Source organism: Brugia malayi, assembly GCF_000002995.4.
Source record: "Brugia malayi strain FR3 genome assembly, contig: Bm_v4_Chr3_scaffold_001, whole genome shotgun sequence".
Lineage (NCBI taxonomy): Eukaryota > Metazoa > Nematoda > Chromadorea > Rhabditida > Onchocercidae > Brugia > Brugia malayi.
Genome location: NW_025062477.1, coordinates 6,063,707 through 6,088,065, shown reverse-complemented (window position 1 = coordinate 6,088,065; position 24,359 = coordinate 6,063,707). Strand labels below are relative to the sequence as shown.

Sequence of the window (24,359 nt, the reverse complement as noted above, 5' to 3'; positions counted from 1 at the left end):
AATAAATTATTACATCAGAAGTAATAAGTTTGTTTGTCAGCTGGATTGCTCGTTGTTCATTTAGCATTTGCCAGAATATATGAATGTATATTAGTGATATGATATTAGCGGTCAGAAATAATCCCTTCCTTTATTTGTTCTTTGTCGTCTCATAATTCTTTTATCATTTTCATTAAACTAAACTAGTATCGATATATGTTAGGTTGAAAGGGATTACATTGGTTCAGGTTGGAAGTTAAAAATGAATAAGTAACTAAAAGTAAGTGAATTTATTCCTTTCACTCATTTATCATCCACATTTCGTTCATTATATTACTTTTGGCATTTTACTATTCATAATGAAATTATTTGTCTTGCTTAGTTGCAAATATTTGTTGTGTTAGTTAAATTTTAGATTTATAGAATTATTCCTATTTTTATTGCTGTTTTTCAGTGTTTAACGTTGCATTAAAATAGCAGTTAATTTTATCTGACCATTTCAATAATTCTGATTTATGAAAGGACAAGAGAGACACAAAAAAGGGATTATTTCTGATTGTTAATATTACTAATAGACATTCATATAGTCTGACAAATGTTAAATGAGTAGTTTTTGTTATAATCAGAAATAAAGACATAATCCCTTGTTTTATCAACTTATCTAGTAAAGCTCAGAACCTGAAATCTTGATGTAAACTTACTTGTTGAGAAATTCGTCATTGTCAATTCTCGATTAGCCAATTCAAGGAAACATTCTTGATCAAGCAATTTCTTGGCTATGTATATGCATATTTTCCTATTTTTTGATTACTACGGTGTTTTTTCCATTCTTCAAATATGTAATGCTAAATAGCAGCTGTTAAGAATCTTGTTCAAGTATTCTTGAATAAGATATTCATCAAATTCCTAAAAGAGTTGGATAATAAATTTACGGTTTGTTTGTCTTTTCTATAGGTTTTCCATATTCGAAACATTTATTTAAGAAGTGTTAATACCTAGAATTTACAAAACAGGAAATTGTAATATTTAAATCATTTCTTTGGGAATAATTTTTGATAACTTTTGTTGTCTCTGCTTTCTTTCATGGTAGGGTTAACAGAATTTATTCCCATTTAGTGACGATTTGCGATCTTCTACTCTTCTGATATATAAGGATTATGTTATATAGATGAAAGGCCAGAAACTGCATATTATTATATATATCATTGTATGGTAACCCTCGTACGAAGTGGACTTTCTTTGATCTATTTTTGACTGTATTATTTGAATTACTAAACTGCATACGTCATATGATTTTTAAATTCTACATGATTCCGAACCTTACCGATATTGATGTTTGACAATTAATTCTTTAAAATCAAATAAGTTGAATTTGAAGATTCTTAGATTCAATAATGGATGATCAGTGGTACAGAGTTAAAAGTTGGAATGTACTCTAGTATGGGCATACAACATTTTTTCGATTATATTTAATCCGTTGTTACCCATAAATGTATGAATGTGAATGGATATCATTCCGTGTAAGTTTTTTTTTTTTTCAATAAGCTTTCAAAGTAATGTGAAGTTAATACTGTTTTGGAAATAAGCTTTATTCGATTGCTGTTCAAATCATTTAATATAACGTATTTTAGCTGTTAAGCTTAAGTTCAGAATTTGGCAGTGGGTTACCTACAACCTTATTAACGGAGGGTTATTTCGTGAGTTCTCTCAAGAATCAGATAAAGTTTCAATAGGTGTACTGGAAGAACTGATATAAAAAAGTAACTATTGAACACTTAAGCTGTGACTATCAATAAAAAGTGTAACTTATGTTAACATTTTTGAAAATGAAATAACCAATGATCGCATCGTATTTGCAGCCTTTGCATTAATTCTTTATGTATTTATTATTGTCTTATCAAAATCTGCTCACTGTGGCAGTGCAGACAGTGTTAAAAATTCATCTATTGTCGGTGACCAGAAATCTCGGATTTTCAGAAAACGATCACTACCCGACAATGGTTAGTTTTTCACATTCAAATTTGTTTGTTAATTTGATTTAGTTTAAACTTAAATTAAAATTTTTGACACTTTTTTAAATGATTTATTCAACTTCATAGAAAATCTACACAATTCATCAGTAATAATTTTTCGTTGTTCAAATAAAATAATAAAATGTTGTTAATCTAGTTTTTTACTTCATACATTAGTACTTTATTTCTTCGTAAAACTTTTTCTAATTACTTTGGCAAAAACGTATTCTCGCGTATTTGTTGAAAAGGCGCACAACATCAACTCTGTAAATTTCTCAGACTTTAATAGTTTTGAAATAGAGGTCAACAAAGTTTCTAATTGAGATTTCTTTGCAAATCAACATTTTTTTTTAGAAAAATATAAGACCCTATGCTTTATATCACGATAAACCTAATGCAATATTCTTAACTTGAATAGTATAAAATTATCTGTTTTGAAAAAAGTCTGACACTGTAAAAAGAAGGAAAGGACATTGTCAGTGCTTTCATTTGCTCTTTATAACTGTTCAATCGACCATTTAGTGAAGTTATCAGTGTAATGAGAAGGCACCGTCACAGTGAAATTTCGAAGAGTATTCGTTTTTAGTGATTTATTCGACTGATATATTGGATTTAATTTTAAGTTGATGCAGATTTGAAAATTTCTGTTTTAAAAGATCAGAAAGAAGTAGCTTTAAAAGAAGCGTTTTTTTTTTCTAAAATTATTTTGCTTAATTCTGCAAATAATTTATAAAATCGGCGTAATCTGCATTCTTTTTCATGTTCTCAATAATTGATATAACTGACCGAAAACATTTGTTAGTTGCTTGGCCATTATAGGATTTTCATATAATGATATACTTGAAAGAAAGTTTTTATTACCATAAAATTTTAATATCAAATTTGTGATTCGAGAGAGAAAGATGTGTGTGGTCAAATTTCTAATTATTTTAATTTAATTAAATTAAAATTTCTAACTACTTTAAAGTAGTTTAATTTAAAATTGAAAATTTTTTCTTTTAAAGTTCTAGAAAGCCCATTCATTAATCCTCTTACTTTTGTTTGTATTCTCCGGAGATTCTTGAGATGGGCATATATTCTCCCAAGGTCTACATATTCCTTTTTTGGTATTTCTTTCATCACAATATCTTTTGTAATATTTATGCTTTTTAAACTTGTTGACGTATCGCGAAATTTTATTTGGAGGTGATATTTAATAAAAGGAAAAGAATTATGTACATCAAAAATTTTTATTTCTAGAGACAGAAAAATAAAGGAATGAATAGAAAAATAAGATTCCTGGAGATATGTGGTTGCAAAATTCATGGTTAGCTCTCATTTGAAACCATTTGCTCTTGTGTTAGTAACAATTACATTAACCTAATGCACTGAATGAAATCAATCCCATTACACCTGCATTTAAAAGGAGGGGAAAAAAACCAATTCAATCTTTTAGTGGATGGGTGAGATGGTTTTGCTCTAGAAACATGATTAGGGAATTTTTGAGTCTCTGTGTAGTTGAAACCCACTTCACACTGCTATCGATTTTAAAATTTATTTGAAAATTTGATGCCAAATATATATATATATATAATATATATATTATATATATATATATATATATTATCATCCTGTTCGAATTTCATGTAATAAGTGCAGTAATATTGCTTGGATTAGTAGCACATAGTAAATGCAAGAAAATAACTGGATGATAATGTTATAGACAATAAATACAGCAAATGAGAAAACTGTAGCACTCATTTGATTACGATATTTTGAATGGTTGAAATAACTAAAAATAAATCCATCGAGTGTTATTCTACTACTGTTCAATTGCTTAAATTCATTCTTTCTTTTAGTTTAATCTTTATAATAACATAGAGATGATTCTGAAAATTTTTAATACAAATTACTTTTCACTTATTGCTCATTAATAATCACTTTCTGTCATTTAATCTAAAACTCCAAATTATTCAAATATAAAGCTTCTTTGGGGCAACACGAAGAAACATGTTGGAAGAGAATCATCAACAGATAAGAATTTCATTTTTTTGCCCTTGATTTTCTAAATAATGGGGAAAAACTGATATACCCCGTGTATTCTTGTGGAAGTTTTTACTAAAATATTTATAATGTAGCCATAAAAGAATCATCTAAATATTACAAAAGAAACATTTCAGGTAACAAACAAGTTTTCATTTAATTAAGTTGTTATGTCGACAAAAGATTTGAATTTATTTATATGATTAAATTTTTTAAGTACTTGGTTTTTTTCAACACCTGTCACTGAAAGTTTATTCTGCTCTTGCCTGTCAGACAATAATGCTTATAGGATGCTGACACCAAGGTGTCATATCTTCTCTAGAGGATAGTATCAGTGTTTAATATATACATCATATCTGAAGGTTTCGAAAAAAGTTTATGACCAAAGATTGATCGAAACTCACAGTCTAATTATTGCTATGCATTCGTGAACGAGTACCCTTATTCCTGGTATCAAATTATGCTTTCAAAAATCACTCTTCAACACAAATTGTGAAAATCATAAGAGCGAGCTGGGTCGTCCATTTGCTTGTTCATATTGAAAATGAAAAAAAGTGGTACAACACTGTGCCATGGTACCACCAAGGTCATTTTGCTGTAAAATATTCAGTGAATTTATTGAGATGAGTATTAAGACAATTTAAGTTTTGGGAATATCATATATATATAATCCAGAACTTACTAATGTTCAATGTAATAATTTTTTTTCATAATTCACGAAATTTTTTTGGTTAAATTTGAGCATCACTGAAAAATGCAAATTGGTTACGAATATATGAGTATTTCTTCAGGATTATGATATTTTCTAGGCTGAGTTCTTTGTTTTAAAAACTTTTCTACAAGTCTTTGACTTTGGGCTGTAACTTTCTGCAACAAGAAACCGGTTAGTTTTATTGGGCTCTTCTTATAATTTTCATTCCTTCACAGAATTATTTTTTTTTTTTTTTTTCTACAAAAAACAAAGGAAAAAAGGAAAAAGCTAACAAGGAAGCTAATCTATTTCCTCTTTTATGGAGAATCGATAGTACTGAGATTTTTTTTTCACGACATCTTTTCTCTCTCAAATGAATGTTACAAATGTATGAGTAAATGCTGGAAAGTATACATAAAATTTTTCCAAAAGAAGTCGAAACGAAACTTTGTTTCCCTCGTAAATAAATAATAGGTATTTTGATTTTTCTCCAGAGATGGAAGAATATAGGGACAATCTTTATTGTTTATCATTAATTATTATCAGTTAATAATTATCCCCTAGCTGAGGCACTCTACTCTGATTACATAAATCCTCATGAATAAGGGAAGAATAATTTCGTGGTCTCATCACAGAATTCTTTTTCTAGAACTTAGTGATTGGATAAACCTATTTTTTACATTGTATAAACCTATGATTTGTGATATCACAGATCCTGACTAAGACATAAAAATCGGTGAACTATTCTTTACTCAGAATAAATGGGTAGAAAAAAAAACTGCAGAAGATATTAAATAGCCGAGTAAATATTTTAGTTTAGGCCTGAAAATTTCACTATTCAGGTTAATTAATTTCCTTCATTTATGCTTCCTATATATTTTTTTCGTCGTCATAATTATTTTAATTACGCCTGACATTAGTGACCCAAAAAGGTCATTTGTGTAGATTGATGTGTTTGGGAATCTATTATATTGCAATGGTAGAAGAAGACAGAAATGAGTTCGTTTTATGAAAACCTCATGAACTAAAGTTAGAAATAACACTGTATAGACATAGGTAACATAAACTCAAATGCAGAATTGTAAAAAATGGTTGCAGGTTACATGGTAAACAAAAGGTTTTTAAAGTGTATCTTACATTTTTTTTGTCTAAAATAAGTTGCTAGCGGGGAAAATTAGCATTATTCATGGACTACACATATGTCATTTGTGAAATTATGGAAATTCAGAGAATACCAAAGATAGAAATAGAGGTCATTTAGAGAAGCGATAAACGACTACTATTATTTCGATCCGTAGGCATCAGTATAGTAAGCAATTCAGAAATTTTTTTTTCAGTTTTTTCTTGCACTGAGAATCCATTTATCTTCGCTTAGTTAGATTTTTTTCAGTGAAATTGAGTTTTATGCGCATATTATACTGTTAGATCTCATTGATAATCTAAATTAAACCGTGTTATGTTTTATGTAAATCTTTTCCACGCTCAATTCCATCTTTTTTTTCATAAATAATTTGATGCATATATATATATATAAATTGATGTTTATATCTTTTGAAAGTGGCGCCATTATCATTTTTATGATGAATTGAACTCTTTTATGTTTTCTGAGCTTTGTAAGTGTGCGCAAAAAAAAATGGTTATGGGTATTGAAGTGGATGTGTTAAATGGTATTTTGTCAACTTGTTTGTTTACTGCTGGTATTATTGTTATGGTGTTCAAGTTGCTTGTGATAGGCAGCACATAGAGTGATTAGAGGACGAATAATTGGGTATTGTTGAAGAGAGGAAGGTAAAGGGTAGATTTTAATATAGATAAGTTGAGATCACTTAATCAGGAATGGTAAGGACTAGTTATTTCTAATAGCTGAAAAGTGTTTTACCTAATGAAGAAAGGAACACAGTTTGTCACCAGCAGTTGACAGATGAGACTATTTCATTGTTCTCGGGTTTTAGTAATATTTCAAATTTAAGCGTGGAAAAGTTTTGTTTTTGAAAGGAGACAAATGTTGGACAGCATTATGGAGCATATAATTAATGTTGAAGACACATCTGTACAACATCTGTTACGATAAGAGTACTTGAGGGTAACCGGTGGTACGCACATTATCAGCTTCAGCCACCGTAGATTAATTAAAACGAAGATCAGGACCACATAATAATGCAATATTACAAGCTCGTTTAATTTAATTACCAAGTTTTTAATGTACTTAAAATTTTCAGAAATTTTAAGCAAATTGGAATTTGGTGGATGTTTGTATTTAACAATAATTTCAATAGTTAAGCATAATTGCAAAGAATGTTCTAACAAAAATTGTTAGAATTCGATATTGTATGGGAAACTTATTTTGTCCTTTTTTTTATTTATTTTTTTTTTTTTTAGGTGACCGTTTTCTTGGATTTCATTTCACTGAGGAACCAACAAATACGGTAGCAAAAGCGGGACGGATAGAACTGAATTGCCGATATGCCATATCGATGAGAAATACTTCGTCTCGCACTGAATGGCGGAAAGATGGCGCGGAGTTAGCTTCATTACGGCCCACAGGAAAAATGTAAGTTGCATTGAATCAGTTAAAATTAATAAATTTTGGTTTCTTTTTTTCCATTTTTTTACAATTTGGTAAAAATCGGAAAAGTTTTTATTCAAGAAAAGCAACAAATGCAAATTTTAGCAAGTCATTTTTACTTTGAAAGAGTATATTTGTGTGTTATTAGTTTATTAGAATGATCATTCCTTTCAGAATCTGAAAGTTAGTTATTTATGGAAGTGAATAGTATGTGAATTAATCACTAGATGTTAAGCTTATATGATTAACATATGCAATATTTAATTAAGTTTATTAGGGATTAATGACGAGAACCGTGATTAATCTTATATTTAACACATCTTTTTTGCTCTTAACCAAATGCTTATTATTCATTGTTTCATATCATTTCACATTATTGCTATTCTTCAGTTAAGCCGTAATTTTGCTTTCCACATCTTGCTTACCAGTGATTTTTTTGCTCGCCATAGTTATATAAATTATTTCTTGTCTAGGAATCCCTTACTCATGACCTTAACTTTATCATGGAAGATTTATCTGCGAAAAATTTGAAGGTATTATTCGATATTAATGAGTTGAATGGGAAGAATGCTTTAAAAGAAGATTATAAGAGAGGAAGATTTTTAAGACAGGAGATTTTGGAAGAATTTGGTGGTGGTTTCTAAGAGTCAGGCTCTATATTTGGGACACATGGTGTCAAAAGTAACATTGCAATGTGCTTTTTTAATTTTTTTATTAAAAATTTTCCAGTTATCTTCTAATTGCCTTTTGTCTGTTCAGAAGATTTATTCAGTGAATTCACCTGCCCTCTGCTTTCTTTTTCAGATAGTATATTTAAAATTTAAAGTGATTTATTAATTTGATTTACGTCTAGAATCTCTTATTCCTTTTACGACTTTTTAATTTTCAAATGCTTTTTCTGATGAACGAAAAATTTCCGTTCAGTGATCGGGTAAGTCTTTGCTGCATCATAAGAGCTACCCTTAGTTGGATTAGTAATCTAAATATAGCGTTAGGGAGTTTCTATGGAAATTTATTGGGTTAGAATCAAAGGGACACACGTTACTGAATGTCGCTAAAATGGGTCGCTGGGGATTCGTGATGAATGGATAAAATAGCTTAAAATGGACACTGCTTGAGTAGTCGGTTGGTTTGTTGTCTAATTTATGTCATCTGACTTGAGGAATTATCTACAATGGGACCATCCAGTGGTGGACAATTGACAGGGAAGGGCTGGTCAAGAGTATAGAAGCTTAAAGCTTAAAGACTTCGTTTCTATTGCTGAAAATGAAGGCTGAAATTGTTTATGCAATAAATCAAGCTTTCTAACATCGCATGAGAAGGACATGAAGTAGAACAACTCAATTGCTATGAAAATTATATTATTCTTACAACGAAAAGCATCAGTAGCTTAATCTAAACATCAGATTGACAAACCACAAATATATATTCTAATGGAAAAATTCCATTCTATTCTTCTTTGCTCGGGATAGACTAATGATTCACCGAATATTTATCACATTTATATCCTGAAAAAATCTTAAAAATACAAAATTGGGATAAATCACAAAAAATGTTACTTTCATCATATTTACAGTATTTCAGTTTAATTTTTTTTTTTACTCCTACCTTACGGTATTTAAATGTTTTATTTTTATTGCATTCCAATTTTATCGTACTTATTGTTCAGTTTCTGTTATGGATATTGGGATAAATTAGATTTCCAGTACTGGTTTTTTCCGAAAATTGGAAAACATTAATCATGATTGTTTTTTCGTAAGAAATGACAGCAGACATAAATAGGAAATTGAAAGGAAAGGGATTTGATAAATTTTAGAAGAATTTTTAAAATGTAGTTCTTATGTGGTAGGTTGTACATGCTTGTTAATATAATAAGAAAATATATAATAAGATCCTAGTTTTGATCATTGGTTAACGATAGAAGCCAATTGGCAAGGGTCCAAGTCGATTATTTCAATGGAACAGAAAAGTTTTGAACGATTTCTACTACTTTATATCATTATAATGAAGTTTAATTCTCCTCTCGTTTCAGGGCCTCTTATAATGAACCTGCAGTATGATTATGTACTAGTGCAGTTATACATATTGACTAAAACATGAACAGATTGAGTTTTATCAAAACAAATTGAACGCAAATATAATTACAGAGGAATTAAGAGAAAACAACACGTGCCTTATAGAAAATAACCAATTTTCTTCGGTAAATTGAAGAAGGAATGATGAATATGTATGGTCTGTGGTAGTATAAAATGTAAAAAGAAATATTTAGTTTTATCATTCCAGTTAAATTTCTGTAGAAGATTGGCAAATATGATTGCATTTACACGTTTGTTATATTCACAATGTAAACATATTTTAAATTGAATCTTAGTTAGTTATCTTTGGAAAATATCTTTTAAAAAGATGACAATGTCCCTCTTTTTTCATCTTTGTCCAGCAATTTGCTATATTACAATGCTCATCAATGTTAATGTGCTTTCGTCTTCCCTTCGATACCTCACATTCATTGCTGAAATATCCTTGCTTTATTTACATATAATTCGCTAGTGGATGGACCATTACTGAAACTCACAAGAAAAAGGAAGCAATCAGACTTACAAGTGGAATAAATCTGACCACAAATGTCATTAATTTTCCTATGCAGATTTAAACAAGAATTCTATAATTCGTTGATAAATCAAAAATTGAATTTTATCCTTTCTGTGAAAATTCTAATCAAAACATTGCCAATTTCAATAAATTCAGTGGCTGAATAGCTCAGTGCCTTATTAAGCAACTCAGAATAATTGATATGCGAAATACTCTTACATGAACAATACGTCAATTACAGGCTGTTTTATTTACTGTTATAGTTTAATGGTTCATTTCACCGTATTAGGAGTGTTGAAATGCAAAAAATACTAAAACTATTGAAAGAAATAATCATTTTCGTTAAAATGAAGTGATCGCTCGATGACACTAGCAATTAGGTAAAACAAATGTTTCATATAAAATAGGACATCGTTTCCACATCTGGACAAAGTAAACTTTTTTGTCTGATGTATCGCCGATCTATACAACAAACATTGACATGTACGTCCAGACAGAAATGAAAGGAATGGTTAAGCGTTGTTTACGTTTCTAGAATATTCATGATTGCAGCAGACAGAGGTGGTGACATGAATAATGGTGGTATTTTCAGAAGGGTAGCAACTGTATAGAGAGGGAATTTCTAGAGTTCATCTTTCTGTCATTTGTCATTATCATCAAAAAAGGATGAAATTCAAGTAGTATAGAAGGTGCCAAGCATCGAAAGGTCAAATTTTTCTATGAAAATGAATTTCTAGAGGATGAAGAACTTAAAGTTTGAAAATAAAATATTAGTCAAATATTTTTCCCGCGGCTATTCAATAGGTGGAAAACAAAAGTTTTAGCTCATTCTGGCAGATTTGAAGATTCTTCCATTCAGAAGGCACTAATTGTGTTTACAACTAATTTGTTCACTCTTGAAATCCTTTTTAAAAGTTACGTATTGACAGATTATTTTCTTTATGCCGAAATAACATCTAATGTTCATCTGATTGCTTCAATATGGTGATATTTTCGCAAAAACAGTAATTGTTTAGGGACTGAATTTCTGAGTTCCTTTTTATGTCAGTTTGAATCAAATAAGAAAGGTCTTTGTTTGCAAGAAGCATAATTGTGTGTACTGTTTATGCACAGCCATTGTTTATCGGATTTTCATTCCTTGATTAATGATATTAACATATTAAGGTTTGTGACGTCTTCTGGTTCATTAATTATCGAAAATGTTGGATCCTCTGATGAAGGCTTATATCAGTGCGTAGTTCATGTAACGGACAAGAAAAGTTTTGTTTGGACATATCTTTCCCGGAGGGCAGCTGTTCGATTACCTTCTCTTAGCAGGTTTTAATGCATTTTTTTAAAATTCCTTTGCACTAATATTTTTATCGAGTAATGCATTCATTATTTGTGATCGTTTATTCATCATTGAAGTGTTTAACGCGTAGATTTTCTCAATGAATTTATTGCAGGTTCGAAATACAACCAGAAGATCGTGAAGTGCATGTCGGGCAAAGTGTTGCTTTTGCTTGCATCCTGGTTAATAAACTTTTATTTTCTATTAATACTTTTGATGTTTAAGTGGTTTTTCAGACCTTGTTTTTCAGAAGATAATGCTAATATTGAGATCATACATCGAATGCATAGAAGATTAACTTAGTACAATTTAAATCCTGAGTTATGTTGAGTTAATGATGAGTAATAATAACTGGTTTCAGGATTCTCAACCTTCAGCTCACATCGAATGGTTTTTCAACGGGAAACGTATTAGTGGCCGTAAATTTTTTCTTTATATGAACATAAAACTGAAAACAAAATCAAATTAGTTGATGTTATTGAATTACATGCACATTTATAAGTGGTTAATAGAAAGGCTTCAGTTTTTATCATAATTTAATTTACAGGATGGGAAATGTAAAATTGAAATTACCTTCGTCCATACAGATTTAATGGTTCATTTAAAAATTGAAAAGGCTTTGAAATCAGAACGAAATAAAAAGGAACGAAAAAATATTCATTATTTTGGTATTACTCACACTTCGACCTTTCTGATCAGATTTTTCGCACTTGTAATTGAATTTATAACTTCGTTTGGAAAGGGATGGTTTCAATATCAAATCGATACCTTGTTTTTCGGATGATAATGCTAATATTGAAATTTTTTGTTGCAGGAGATGATAGTTCTTTAACAATATTTCCGGTTACTTCGACACTTGAAATAAGTAGCGTCTTACCCAAACATGAGGGTGCATATCGTTGTGTTGCAACGAATGAGGGCAAAACTCGTGCCAGTCGTGATGCTCAACTTACGATTAAGCCTGAAAATAGTGGTAATTTTATTGATTTAATTTTATGGTCAAGTAAATTCCACAACATAAATCTTTTTAGCCATCGCACTAATCTATATCATATGATATTTTTATGAGATATGTTCTATTAACTTAATCGTAAATTGCAATTGAGTTATTTTAAACATCTGTTTGTTTTAATATGTACAGATGATAATTTTTCATCCATTATCATAGTTCTTTGGTGAAATATTCCAAACTCTTAAAAAATACTAAATTTTATAGTTGGCAATGAGTTTTCGGAACCAAATTTTATTCTGGAACCACGAGGTGACGTGGTAAATGAAGGCGGGTCGGTAGTATTGGAATGTCTAGTAAATGGATGGCCACGACCAAATGTGCGATGGCTGAAAGGTGCCGAGACTATATCGTTAACTGGAGACAGGGTAAATATTGTTATTTGTTTGTGTAAATTTAGCTGTTGTAATAAGTATGGTGAAACTGCATTTTTTTGCTGCTTTAACATCCTTTAAACATATAGCTTTTATGGATCTTTCAGATGCGTCAGTTAGGTTCATCTTCGTTTATGATTCTAAAAGCAAAAGCAGTGGATACGGGTGTTTATACATGTAGAGCAAGTAACAGTCAGGAATCGTTAGATGCGTCAGCTACTGTTCAAGTTAAAGGTACGTAGTGTTCTCCCGCTAATGAATTTAAAAAATTTTTGAGGAATTTACAGAAAGGTTTTTATTGGCTCTTCTAATCATGGACCTGGAAATTATTTGGATTAGAGTAGGAAGTTTTTTTTTGATATAAGATCTTTCTGCTTATATAAGGTTTTCAAAAAACGAAATTACAAAATTTGCTTATATTAAATTTTGTTATATACAAATGCAAAATTATTGACAGCATTGTGATATTTTATGACTTTGTCTTGTTTCTTTAGTAGCACCGAAAATCATATCCGAACCAAACAACGTTGTGGCGCAAGAAACAATGGATGTCGAGGTTCCTTTTTTTGTCTTTTTTGAAAAAATTTAAACTCTTTAGGGAGTGATAGTTAAGTCTAAAAGTTACTGACAAAATTGTAAATTGATAATGAAAATAAAAAATAAAATAAATTTATTCCTAGTTCAACTGCGAAGCATCGGGAGAACCCGGCCCATCGATCAGTTGGTATAAAAATGGCGAAGCAATTATCGCGAGTGAATATTTTGTGGTAAAAATTGATTTAGTTTCTTTTATTTTCTCTGGTTTTTCTCTGCATGAAGGATGTAATATTATTTGATAGTTTAAGATTTGTATTAATATCGCCTTTTTTAAAATAAAGTAATAAAAATTCCTTGAATTCGAAAACTTTAGTTTCTTCGATAATGGTAGATTACTGATATTATGATTTTATATAAAATCGGGAAGATAAATCTAGAGTGAAACAACGTCCCTTGTTTTAAATGAATTTCAATAGTTTTCTTAAATTTTTTTCTTCAGATAGAAGCAACCCGTTTACGGGTTCTCGGATTAGTACGAAATGATCAAGGTGTATATCAATGTATCGCTGAAAATGATGCTGGATCTGTACAATCGAATGCGCAGTTAATTGTTGATAGCTCCGGTAATCTTTAATGTGTTTTACTTATTTTTTTAAATCATAGTGGTGCATGGCTGTATTTGCGCCGTAGTTGGAGTTCTCAGTTATCCTTTCTTTTAAATTGCAGACTATATATAAATACTGTTTATTCTACACATGTTTACTTCGTAGACATAGTAAAAAATTTTCCTTTTCAAAATTTAAATGGAACAAATTTTTTTTTTCGAATCAAAATTTATATTAACTTTCAAAAATTTGTGCATGTGGTGATTTTCGACTGTATATACAGTCTTCAATTTTCAATATTTCGATCTTTCAAGTTTTTTAACATAGTTTTAATCCGTTTTTCTAGGTTATCCTACGTCCGGTTTTATTTTTTCTCAGAATTTTAGCAATAACAATATTACTTTATAGAGGAACTACTGCAGCTTTATGCCCTAAAGTTTTACTCAATGAATGAAACGACATCTATTTCGGAAGAAATTATGAATGTTAATAACACGGGTGAGAGGAGTGTGCATGAGTGTATATATAGTTCCTTTTAATGAATTTATTACTTTTTACTGTTCTTCGTCTTAAAATGATTTTCAAAAAATGTTCTAGGATGACTAGTTCCAAATTTTCATGAGGTTTTACTTATTTTTTTTCAAATTTAAGCGTAAATATTTTTTTGGAATTATCCAGTAATCGACGATCGTTTGTTAACTTCTTAATTGCTTTAATTTTTATCCATGCACGACTAATACACTTAACCACAATAAGACCGAAGGTTGTTCATGTTTACCTAATACTTTGTTTAGTGTAAGAGCTAGGATTCACTACGACAATTAAATGTAATTTAAGAATTATGTTGAAACTTAGCCATTTACGCCTGAAATTCTTCATAACCCTTCATTCTGTCATACTCATTTGTAACAGTTTTACATGTGAAATTCATTCTTGTTTTGACAAACCTAATTTAGATTCATTTTCTATGGCTGCTTCAAGTGGACAGCCAAAATTGCCATCAGAACCGCTAGGTGTTCGTGCAAGTGTTGTTGGAAGTCGTTTTGTAGTCCTGACTTGGGATCCTCCTGTACAACGGCATGGTGCTGTTTTAGCTTATCATATTTTCTACAAGGAACAAGATTCTTTAAGGTTACTACTTGTTTTTATTCATTGGTTTTGTTTTGTGGTATGAAGTGGAAAAGTTAACGGTAATTGTTACATATCTTTTATTTTTAGCTGCAGAAATTGGATTATTCGGTTGCTACTGTTTCTCGCTAAATTGTAACAGTAATGTTTTTACAGAATCTTATTTGTGTATTTCAATGTTTCGCAGAATGTGAAAATGGATAAAATTTAGGGAGCGAATGTTGAATTCAACAGCCGCATCATTCACGGTAACTCCTTTGCAGCCGAATACGACCTACGTTTTTCGGTTAGCTGCGGAAAATGAAGCTGGTATGGGGAAATCAAGTACACGTATTCTTATTACGACAGCAGAGGAAAAGGTTTCTTATTTTACGGTCACTAATTTTGGCTAAGAGAAACAAGTGTCTTGCTTAGTGTCATCGGTTTTTACGATGCCATTATGGATTTATAGATTTAGTAACAGCTTAGGATGTTTTTTATGTTCGGGAAAGTCATTCGAATACAATGTGTTATAAGTTTTCAAACGAGATAAGAAGATTGAAAATTTTTAGGCAGTTCCTGGTAAAGTAAAAAATTTGCGTGGCACAGCTCTGAGTCCGGAAACTGTCGAAGTGTCCTGGGAACCACCAGGCGGCAATGGACCCGAGCCAGTGCAGTACAAGTTGTTCTATATCCGGAAAGATCATGAAGTGAATGAAAAGGAAACACAAATTGTGGTTTGTCAGCTTTTTTTTTTTTCAAAAGACTGGATTTTCATATAGCTACTAACAATATGTAGACTAATCATTCATTATTTTCGATATTGAAAAAGAATTTAGTATAGAATTATGATTTCAGATGAAAAAGACGTCTTATACTCTTCATGGCATGGAGAAATATGTCGAATATATCATTCGAGTCGAAGCAGAAGGTGTAAATGGTGCTGGTCTCAGCTCTGAACCAATTACTGTAAGAACATTGTCCGATTTACCGTCACTACCTCCTAGTGACGTTAGGTATGTTAATTTGCTATCTTCAAAGTATTACCTAGTTTTGATTCACGATAGTGCATCTGTATAGTTCTATTTTTGGTATTTAATTATCCACCGCTATTCATAAAAATCATAAATATATTAGATTACTCACAATTTATCTTGTAGAGCTGAAGCAATTTCAACTACTTCCATCCTTGTACAGTGGATGCCATTATCAGCAGAAGATAGAAATGGTATTCTGACTGGGTATCGAATAAAGTATAAAACGAAATTGCGTGGTGCAAAAAGCAATACTTTAGTGATAGATGGAAACAACAGTTCATACATTATATCCGGTCTCGAGCCTGGTACACAATATATGCTTCGAGTTGCGGCTATTAATCAGGTTTTTCGTTGAAGTTTATAAGTGAAATTATCTGATGACAAAAACAGGAGTATCATGGTGCACAACTTTTCCTACTGTTTTCAAAATGGTGGCTACTAAGATTTATTTGTTGTAATTCAGAATGGATCTGGTCCAAATTCGGATTGGTTTCATGTTGATACACCGCTGGAAGATAAAGACGAAGGACAAGTGGCTGGACCACCACTCTCGCTTAAAGTTCAGCCATCTGTGGATTCAATCCAGCTTTCATGGCTGCCACCCAGAGACGATAGTGTTATGATCCGTGGTTACCTAGTAAGTCTTTTTTTTTTCTCGGTAAATGTTACATTTCAACAGGAATTGGTTTTGTACCATTATTTGCTCTAACGAACAATGCCACAAAGTATAGAAAATTGAAGAGTGAAAAATATTTTTTCAAGTCCATACGTATTTCATAGGATTACAGCTCGTGCAGATACAATTTGAATAAATTCTGTGAGCTCAATAATTCAAAATTACAAATTTCTGCAGATTGGTTGGGGAATCAATATACCGGATGTGGACCAAGTGAAGGTGCCAGCAAGTTTACGGCTCCATACGATTAATGGATTGAAACCAGGCCGTGATTACGTGATTTCGCTGCGTGCGTACAATATGATAGGGAATGGTTTTCCAATCTATGAAACAGTTCGAACTCTTTCTCCGGAATCTAAATCTATGGCAAGTGGACAACAGAATAACAAAGATTCGGGACGAAGTGAAACACCGATTGGTGTTAGAGCATTGACACTTTCGTCATCATCGATCCGAGTAATATGGACTGATGCTGAATTGGATATACCTTATTCAAGGCAGTACACTGTACGATACAGTTCCAAGTGTGGATTTCTTTAATAACGAATTTTTCGGACCATTTTTAAGACGGATTCTTTTTTCAGCTTACTTAACCATTTCAGATACATATGTGAGGTTTAAACCGGATTGTTTGTCACTCCATTTATTAACAAATACGGAGTAGATTTAAAGTCGTACAATATCATACAATCAACGAAAACTAATAATTATATAAGTCTTAAAATAGTACTTGTTAAAGTAGAATTTGTCTTACACTCTGCTGTCTAATATTAATAGTTTTTAATTCAGTGTTGAGAATGGTGGGCAGCGGCGTTATATCAATACATCTGAACTTGAAGTAGTTATCGATGGATTACGTCCCAATACGCAGTACGAATTTGCGGTACGAGTTAATGCTGGAAAGTAAGATTTTTGCAATATTTTAATCAGAAAGATGGATTTGAAAATAGTTTTAATAATTTTCGTATGGATTCTTCGTTATTTCGCTTTCAAGGTAAGACTAAAGATTTTGGTTAATTACCTGCTGTCTTTCGTTATGCTACAAGAATCATTGTTTGGTTTGGATAGTGTTTTCTTCAGGGTACAGAATCGTCTAAAAAAATTGCTTTGAAAGCCTTTTTTTATTGACTCTTTGCCACCATTATTTTAGTATTTTCGAAATTAAATCGATTGAACATACAAGTAAAACTTGTATTTTGTGGATGGAATAATATAAATACTATAATTTTAGTTGTTAATAATGAAATTATTAATAGATAATGCTTTTTATCAACCAATTAAAATCTACCTTGTCGATCAGTCTACTGTTGCATACTATTAATGTTTTTGTTCTTTTAAGAATTAAGAATGCTTGCTTTATCCCGAAAAAGCCGTTGTTATAAATTTAAATTATATCCTACATTGGAACCGTCTGCAATGCAAATTCCTTTTATTCCTTTTAACCGAATTTCATGGGAAGAGAATATCAATATTGAAGAACTGGACTAGATAAAAAAAAAATCTTTGAAAAGTCTCTGAAATGACTAAAATGAACAGAATAATTCTAATAAAATAAAATCTCCAGGTTCTAATAAAATAAAAAATCTCCATGTTGTCTCTAAGACAACTCAAAACTGAGTTGATGTAGTGAGCAATGGCGTAGCCGGTTTCAGTGCTGTCTGATAGTTTTGCGCTGTTAGTTCAGTTCGAAAGTTGGTTATCCGTTACATTCATCAAAGAAGCCAGTGATGAATGTGTCATGCTAATCATGAAGGAAGTTCGGCTATTTCCATCAATCATGTTGTAAAAAAAAAAACATTACTGAGGCTTCGTATTGCGGTACAAAATGCAGCTTTGAAATATCAGGGAGATTTTGTTGAAAAGAGTTCTTTGAAGGTCCTCATCCATGTGGTCCATGACTGCAGTAAATTCCACAGCTCCAGCACCACCATCTAGTGCACCACGTGATTTAACCATCATGCAGCCCACTGATGGTGATCCACAAACACTGATACTGAATTGGCAACCGCCGAAGTATGCTAATGGTGATATTGAAGGTATAGATTGGGAAATTATTGAAATATATTTGTTTGGCATTTTATATTTTATTTTGTATTGTATTACTATTAGTAAATATAAACCTATTTTGGAGATTTTTGGTTGTTTCAGAGTACTTGGTGTACTATGCAGATCGATCGGATGCACCTGATAAGGACTGGATTCTAGATGGGGTAAAAGGTGACCATTTATCAATCAAGTTGACCAATTTACTACCTCGACAAACATATTTCTTTAAAGTTCAAGCACGTAATATCAAAGGATATGGTCCGTTATCTCCAACACTGCAATTTGTGCCGGGTGCACCACCACCACGATTATTCCAGGTTTGTCCTAAAATCATTTTTTCTCAAATCTTTGAGTTTATTTATACCATTAATCATTTGAAAGTTGTAATAAATGTGGAAATTTATTTCTGTTACCCAATTACAAATATAATACACGTGAACCAGCTTTGTTCTTAAGAATTTTACTGCTTATCGAATTTCTTTTTTTAGTAATTTTTTTAACTGTAGAAGTGCTTCTTAATAATGATTGCATTCCTGATAACTTTTGCATTGCTTACATATTAAAAAAATTTTTTTTCAGGATGTTGACATCGATTTGGAAACTCCTCGTCTAGCGTTGTTTTCCACGCCAGCTTATCTGGCAATCACGGCGGCAATCGTTATTCTGTTCATGGTCTTGATGATCACCGTGATTTGGTATATAAGATCAAAGAATAGCAAGAAATCAACGACCGCAGGCTATGTGCGTGGAAGGAAACAAGTGAGAAATGGCAAAGGGCCCCCTGATTTATGGATTAATCATCATAGCGGTGGACACCAAATACATGAGCCGGGTATTTTTTATGTGGTTTTCGAAATTCAAATTAATTTATCTTTTGAAATATAATTTAAATAAGACTTTGATTGATGTTATATGTTTACTTTTGTTTTTCAGCTATCAGCACTTGCTTATCTATTTACTCTTATCTGCTTTCTGCTTGCTTATTTTGTTCGTTGTTCCAGCTGTAAGCAAGCTCGGCAGGAAGATTAAGACAGGTGGCATATGTAAAGTAAATTATGAAAAGAATGAAGAGGATATTTTGAAAAGAATGAAGAGGAAATTAACTTTGTTTCGTTTTGATTTTCACAGTAGATTGAACAGTATTTCCACATAGTATTTATACTTTCTTTTCTCTATTTATAAATCTTGGTCAAAATTATCTGTTACGTTGCACCTTGTCGTTCGAATAGTAAGTTGAATAGTGGAACAAGTCGCATGATAAAATCACTCACTTTTTCTTACTTTTGCTTTGAATTAGAACTAATAGACTATGAGTATCTGTTGTGTGTAATCTTTCTTTTCTATCAAAATACATGGCAACAATTATTCCAGTCTCAAGGTCATGTCATTTTTGAAGTTTGCAACTCTCTAATTACCAATTGGTTGGCTACAATCCATAATTCATCCATTTTGAACCGCTTTAAAATCAGTATATTCGTAATTAAGAACGGGAATGTACATCATTATAGAGAATCTGATTGAAGAAGCGCTTGCAACATCATTAAACGATTTAAATCATTGCGATGATGTAATCGAAATGGTCGATTCACCACGATCTCAATATCTTGCTGTCCAAGGTGCTGCTTCGCTTTCGTTTTTGCATATTTGAGTGTTTTTGTTCATCTTTTTCGTTTTGACAAATTTCATTTTACTTCCATTTTTCACTGTTTGTTTATTATTGAGGAAAATTTTAAGGGCAAAAAAAAAAAAAAATTATATGACAGCAGTGCATTTTGACTTTATTTTGCTTCACATATATTTATGAAATGCATGCATGCATATCTTTTACAAAACATGTAAATGAATGGTATGCTAATTTGATCATTGTTAACTTACCATTCCATTTTAGTTTCTAAATAGTTCTGCTGCTTCTAGATCTTCGCTGTCAAAATAATTGGAATGACGTGCTTGGATTAACTTGGATTTAATTCTGCCATTTTTTACAGTTTATGTTCATATTTGTTTTGTAGGTATATGCATGTTAATTACTTGCAACCTTGCAGCATGTTCTAATTTGATTTGAGACAAAAATGCATTTCATGTCAACAACGCATGGCAATGTGGTATTTTTCAATGTAGCTGTGATGTTTTTTGCTAGATGTGATTGATATACAGTGCAGTTGCATGCCTCATAGTACCTCATAATCTACAATCCACAACTTGCATTTGTCGTCCGTCGATATATTTGCACTTTTCAAGATGAACAATGCAATAGATGGTCAGCGAATTTCAGCTCACTTCACCGATCCCGAGTATATTGAAGCGAGAATGACTCAGTCAGTTCATGATGGCATCATTCAACGACGACGGCCTGTGGGAAAAGCAGAGCTAATCTCAACTCATACCGTCATGTCACAGAATCCACTGCCCGGTGTTGTAACTGGTGATTGTAAGTGTGGCTGTATCAGTAGTAGCGCTGTTGTATTGCTTGTTAAGACTCTCAAAGTATTCTCATTGCATCAAATTCTCCTTTATCTGCGGTTTTTTACTTTGCGGTGGGCAGCACGAGTCAAATCCTTAAAGATGGATTACTTTCATCTCTTATTTGTCTCCACAATTTTTCCTTTAAATTATGCCATGATACACTTACAAATTTCACATAGATTGCACAAAGACACGAAATTGAATTGTGAATGCAAGTTACGAAAATTGAGTTTTAGGAATTTTTCTGTTAAATCCTGTTTTGTAGATAATTTGCTAGATTCTTTAATGCTACCCTGCTGTTTAAAAGCTTTTTAAAAAAGGGGTTTCGCATTCGCACGGTATTTGTTTTATTTCTTACTTTTTCATATGGATACTGTAGATATTCAGAAACAGCTAGAAATTATGCCAGTAATTCTGTTTCCAGGCATATTTGTAATCACTTCTCGTCAATATACCGCACATTTTCATGAGAAAAATAAATTTTGATATTTCATAGCTCCACCTTAAAAATTTCGCATTTCTTCCTAATACCTCAACAAACATAAATTCAGGTAATGGTACTTTAACACGGAGTTATCATCAATCATCGACTAGCCTTGAAGGACGACAAAGAACGCCTCAAATTGTTTATACAAATACAGGCCGACATCAGGTGTTTCTTTAGTTCATGTTTAGGGAAAATGTAAACAATTTTGGGAGATATTTTTGAATAAAAGCAGTAAGTAACAACGATTATTTTTGAAAGGAAAATCATCTAAAAAAATGTCGAAGAATTTAATACTTAATGAAGTTTTTACATATTTAAAATATTTGCAGTTATATTTATATTAACGCACATTTGAAGTCATATATTTGAAGTTAATTAAAAAACATATTTGAGGTTAATTAAAAACAAAAGAAATGTTTAATATACAAAGTCGGTTTATACGGTGTAGTATTATTTAGTATGGATTCACATAAACAGTAGATATTAATTTAAATCAAAGGAGTTAAAAATTGTCGAATGTTGATTTTCTCCAGGTAGCTAAAATCGATTTTTCTGACCATAGCTCGACGTACAGTTCGTCTCAGGCACTTCACATATCGACCCCACCTCCGCCCCAATTACCTAATCAAGGACCGCCCGTTGCTCCACCCACTCAATTGCTCAACAACGATGGTTATCGGACGTTGCGCAGAAATTCTGTCAATTCAAATCCGTTAAAATCATTTACACAACTTGCTGGAGCACCACCACCAATCACTCCCTCATCAGGCATGTTAACTTTTGTTTAAAGAAAAAAAACTGATCATTAATTATTCGTGTTTCTTTTAATAGTATAGTATATTTTGTTTAAGTTAAAAAACTGTTTACTACTTAATGCCTGTTCCATATTTCACATTGAGCATCAGAAGCACTATCTATTAATGAATATTTCTAGGATCAGGTGAGCGAATGGCGCATGTAGTTAGACCGCTAGTTGTTGCATCTCCAAATAATAGGAACGGAAAGCCTGCTGGTGTTGTTATTGGTCAGAAGTCATCTCATGTTCCTGTGGGACGTGCAACTGCACAACCACGTGTTAACGTCAATAATATTTACTCACCATATGCATCTTGTGTGATGCCGGAGAAAGCTGCATTGCAACGTGAAAATGTTATTGAAGCGCAACCATTACAGGTTCTTCTTTTGCTTATTTTCACTGATGTGCTTGTAAATATTGCATCCAAGAGATGTTTCACCGATTAATGAAATTCTAGGATGATTAATTTCACAATAACCACATTTTTTCTCTTCCTTTAAAGTGTTTTCATGTTTCAGGCTTCAGCTTCCACAGAGGAACTGAATGCGCAAATGGAAAATCTAGACACAATGATTGATGATTTGCAAGCGCTTCAACATGAATTCAGTGCAACTACATGAATGATTGTGTATTGTTGAATTGGTTGTTACATGAGTGCTATCTTCAACTTTCCATTAATTTCTCAGAAATCCTTCAGCAAGCTGGTCGATGACGATCTCAGTTCTCGGTGTGTTTTATTAAATGGATATGTGTTAATCCCAACGTATAGCAGCACTCCATGAATGGTTACGCTTTATTAATTTGTTATGATCCATTTTACCATAGTGTTGAATTACTAAAAATAATTTTGACCGTTAACAAGTTGATTTTCTTATAACAGTTTTACAATCATTTCCTTTCTTTTCAGCGCCCTTTTCAATGCAGATAATTTTTTTTACTTTAGAAATCACCTAAAAACTTATCGAATTCTCGTCGTTTCTTGTCCGATGCTTTATCATATAAGGACGTGAAACTGCGCCTTATTGTTTTATATATTATTTTTTTTTTCAAAAATTTTCTCTAGGATTTATTAAAATGTGAACCACTTTTTCTGATTCACATAAAACCTTGTTGTTGAGATTTTTCGTTGTTACTAACATATTGTTAAATTCGACTGAAGTAGAACTAAAATCTTGCAAATCTAAATATAAATTGAAATCTGAGGAAGAAATAACAGTGGTGTACATAATGTTCATGTCTCTTCCTTGTTCTATTTTTTTTTTTTTTGCATTTAGCAGCAAATAACTTTTATAACCAGTTTTGTTACATAGTTTATGTAAAGGTCAAAAACAATATCATATCAAATAGTAAAAACATAGTAGAGATTGCCGATGCCATATTACTAAGTGGTGTAGAAATTGAAGAGATTAACAAATAGAAGTTGAACTTTTCCTATTTTTTCTTAAGTTCAAATACATCGTGTTTATCGTGTCCTGTTATTATTTTTTTTTTTCTTCTAAGATATGTACTGTGCATTTTGCATTTTATATCTCACCATATTCTTAGTACTAAATTTTGCTTAAACGTATTGACTGGCTAAGAAATCAAAACTTTGTTGCTTTATGTAATCGAATGCTTTTATTTTTCCAGATTTTCTAGATTCTGATTGAATTACCATCTCTTCTTCATTTAAAATATCAAAAAATTTTATTATGTAGGCATTTGCTGTCCTTGGCTGTTTTTTTTTTTTTCATACTTTTCAGAATTTGCTTGTCTCATTCATTACATTAAATATTAAAGCACGCATGTTAAAAGCGTATTGAATTGTTTGATACTTCAGTTATTTATTTGGCTTTGTTATATGATATTGAAGTTTCAAACTTATTATATGCACTTATGTGAAGGACTTCAGTTTAGGTATCTCCGCACTACTTTAATTTTACTAAATGTTGTAAAGTTGTGAAGTATTCATTCCATGAAATGGTTTCATAGGTTGGAAGTTCTATGAAAAAGAAGACTCATCCTAAATTTGAATTATAATTGTCTTATCAATT

At 31.5% G+C, this 24,359-nt stretch overlaps 1 protein-coding gene across 1 annotated transcript; it reads left to right on the top strand.

Annotated features, from left to right (window-relative positions):
* Positions 1–1,483: 1,483 nt before the first annotated feature.
* On the top strand, positions 1,484–22,946 carry Bma-unc-40 (Immunoglobulin I-set domain containing protein; the record flags this gene model as incomplete). Its single annotated transcript, XM_043080132.1, has 29 exons — positions 1,484–1,499; positions 1,839–1,979; positions 7,084–7,255; positions 11,024–11,176; positions 11,305–11,371; positions 11,551–11,608; positions 12,004–12,162; positions 12,406–12,566; positions 12,680–12,806; positions 13,067–13,128; positions 13,253–13,339; positions 13,609–13,732; positions 14,671–14,845; positions 15,054–15,201; positions 15,394–15,558; positions 15,680–15,837; positions 15,982–16,201; positions 16,322–16,495; positions 16,712–17,058; positions 17,324–17,437; positions 18,410–18,570; positions 18,683–18,897; positions 19,160–19,412; positions 20,089–20,196; positions 20,853–21,008; positions 21,595–21,695; positions 22,064–22,298; positions 22,465–22,703; positions 22,845–22,946. The coding sequence occupies 29 exons, from the start codon at positions 1,484–1,486 to the stop codon at positions 22,944–22,946; spliced, it is 4,398 nt and encodes a 1,465-aa protein (XP_042936066.1).
* Between the last annotated feature and the right edge of the window lie 1,413 nt (positions 22,947–24,359).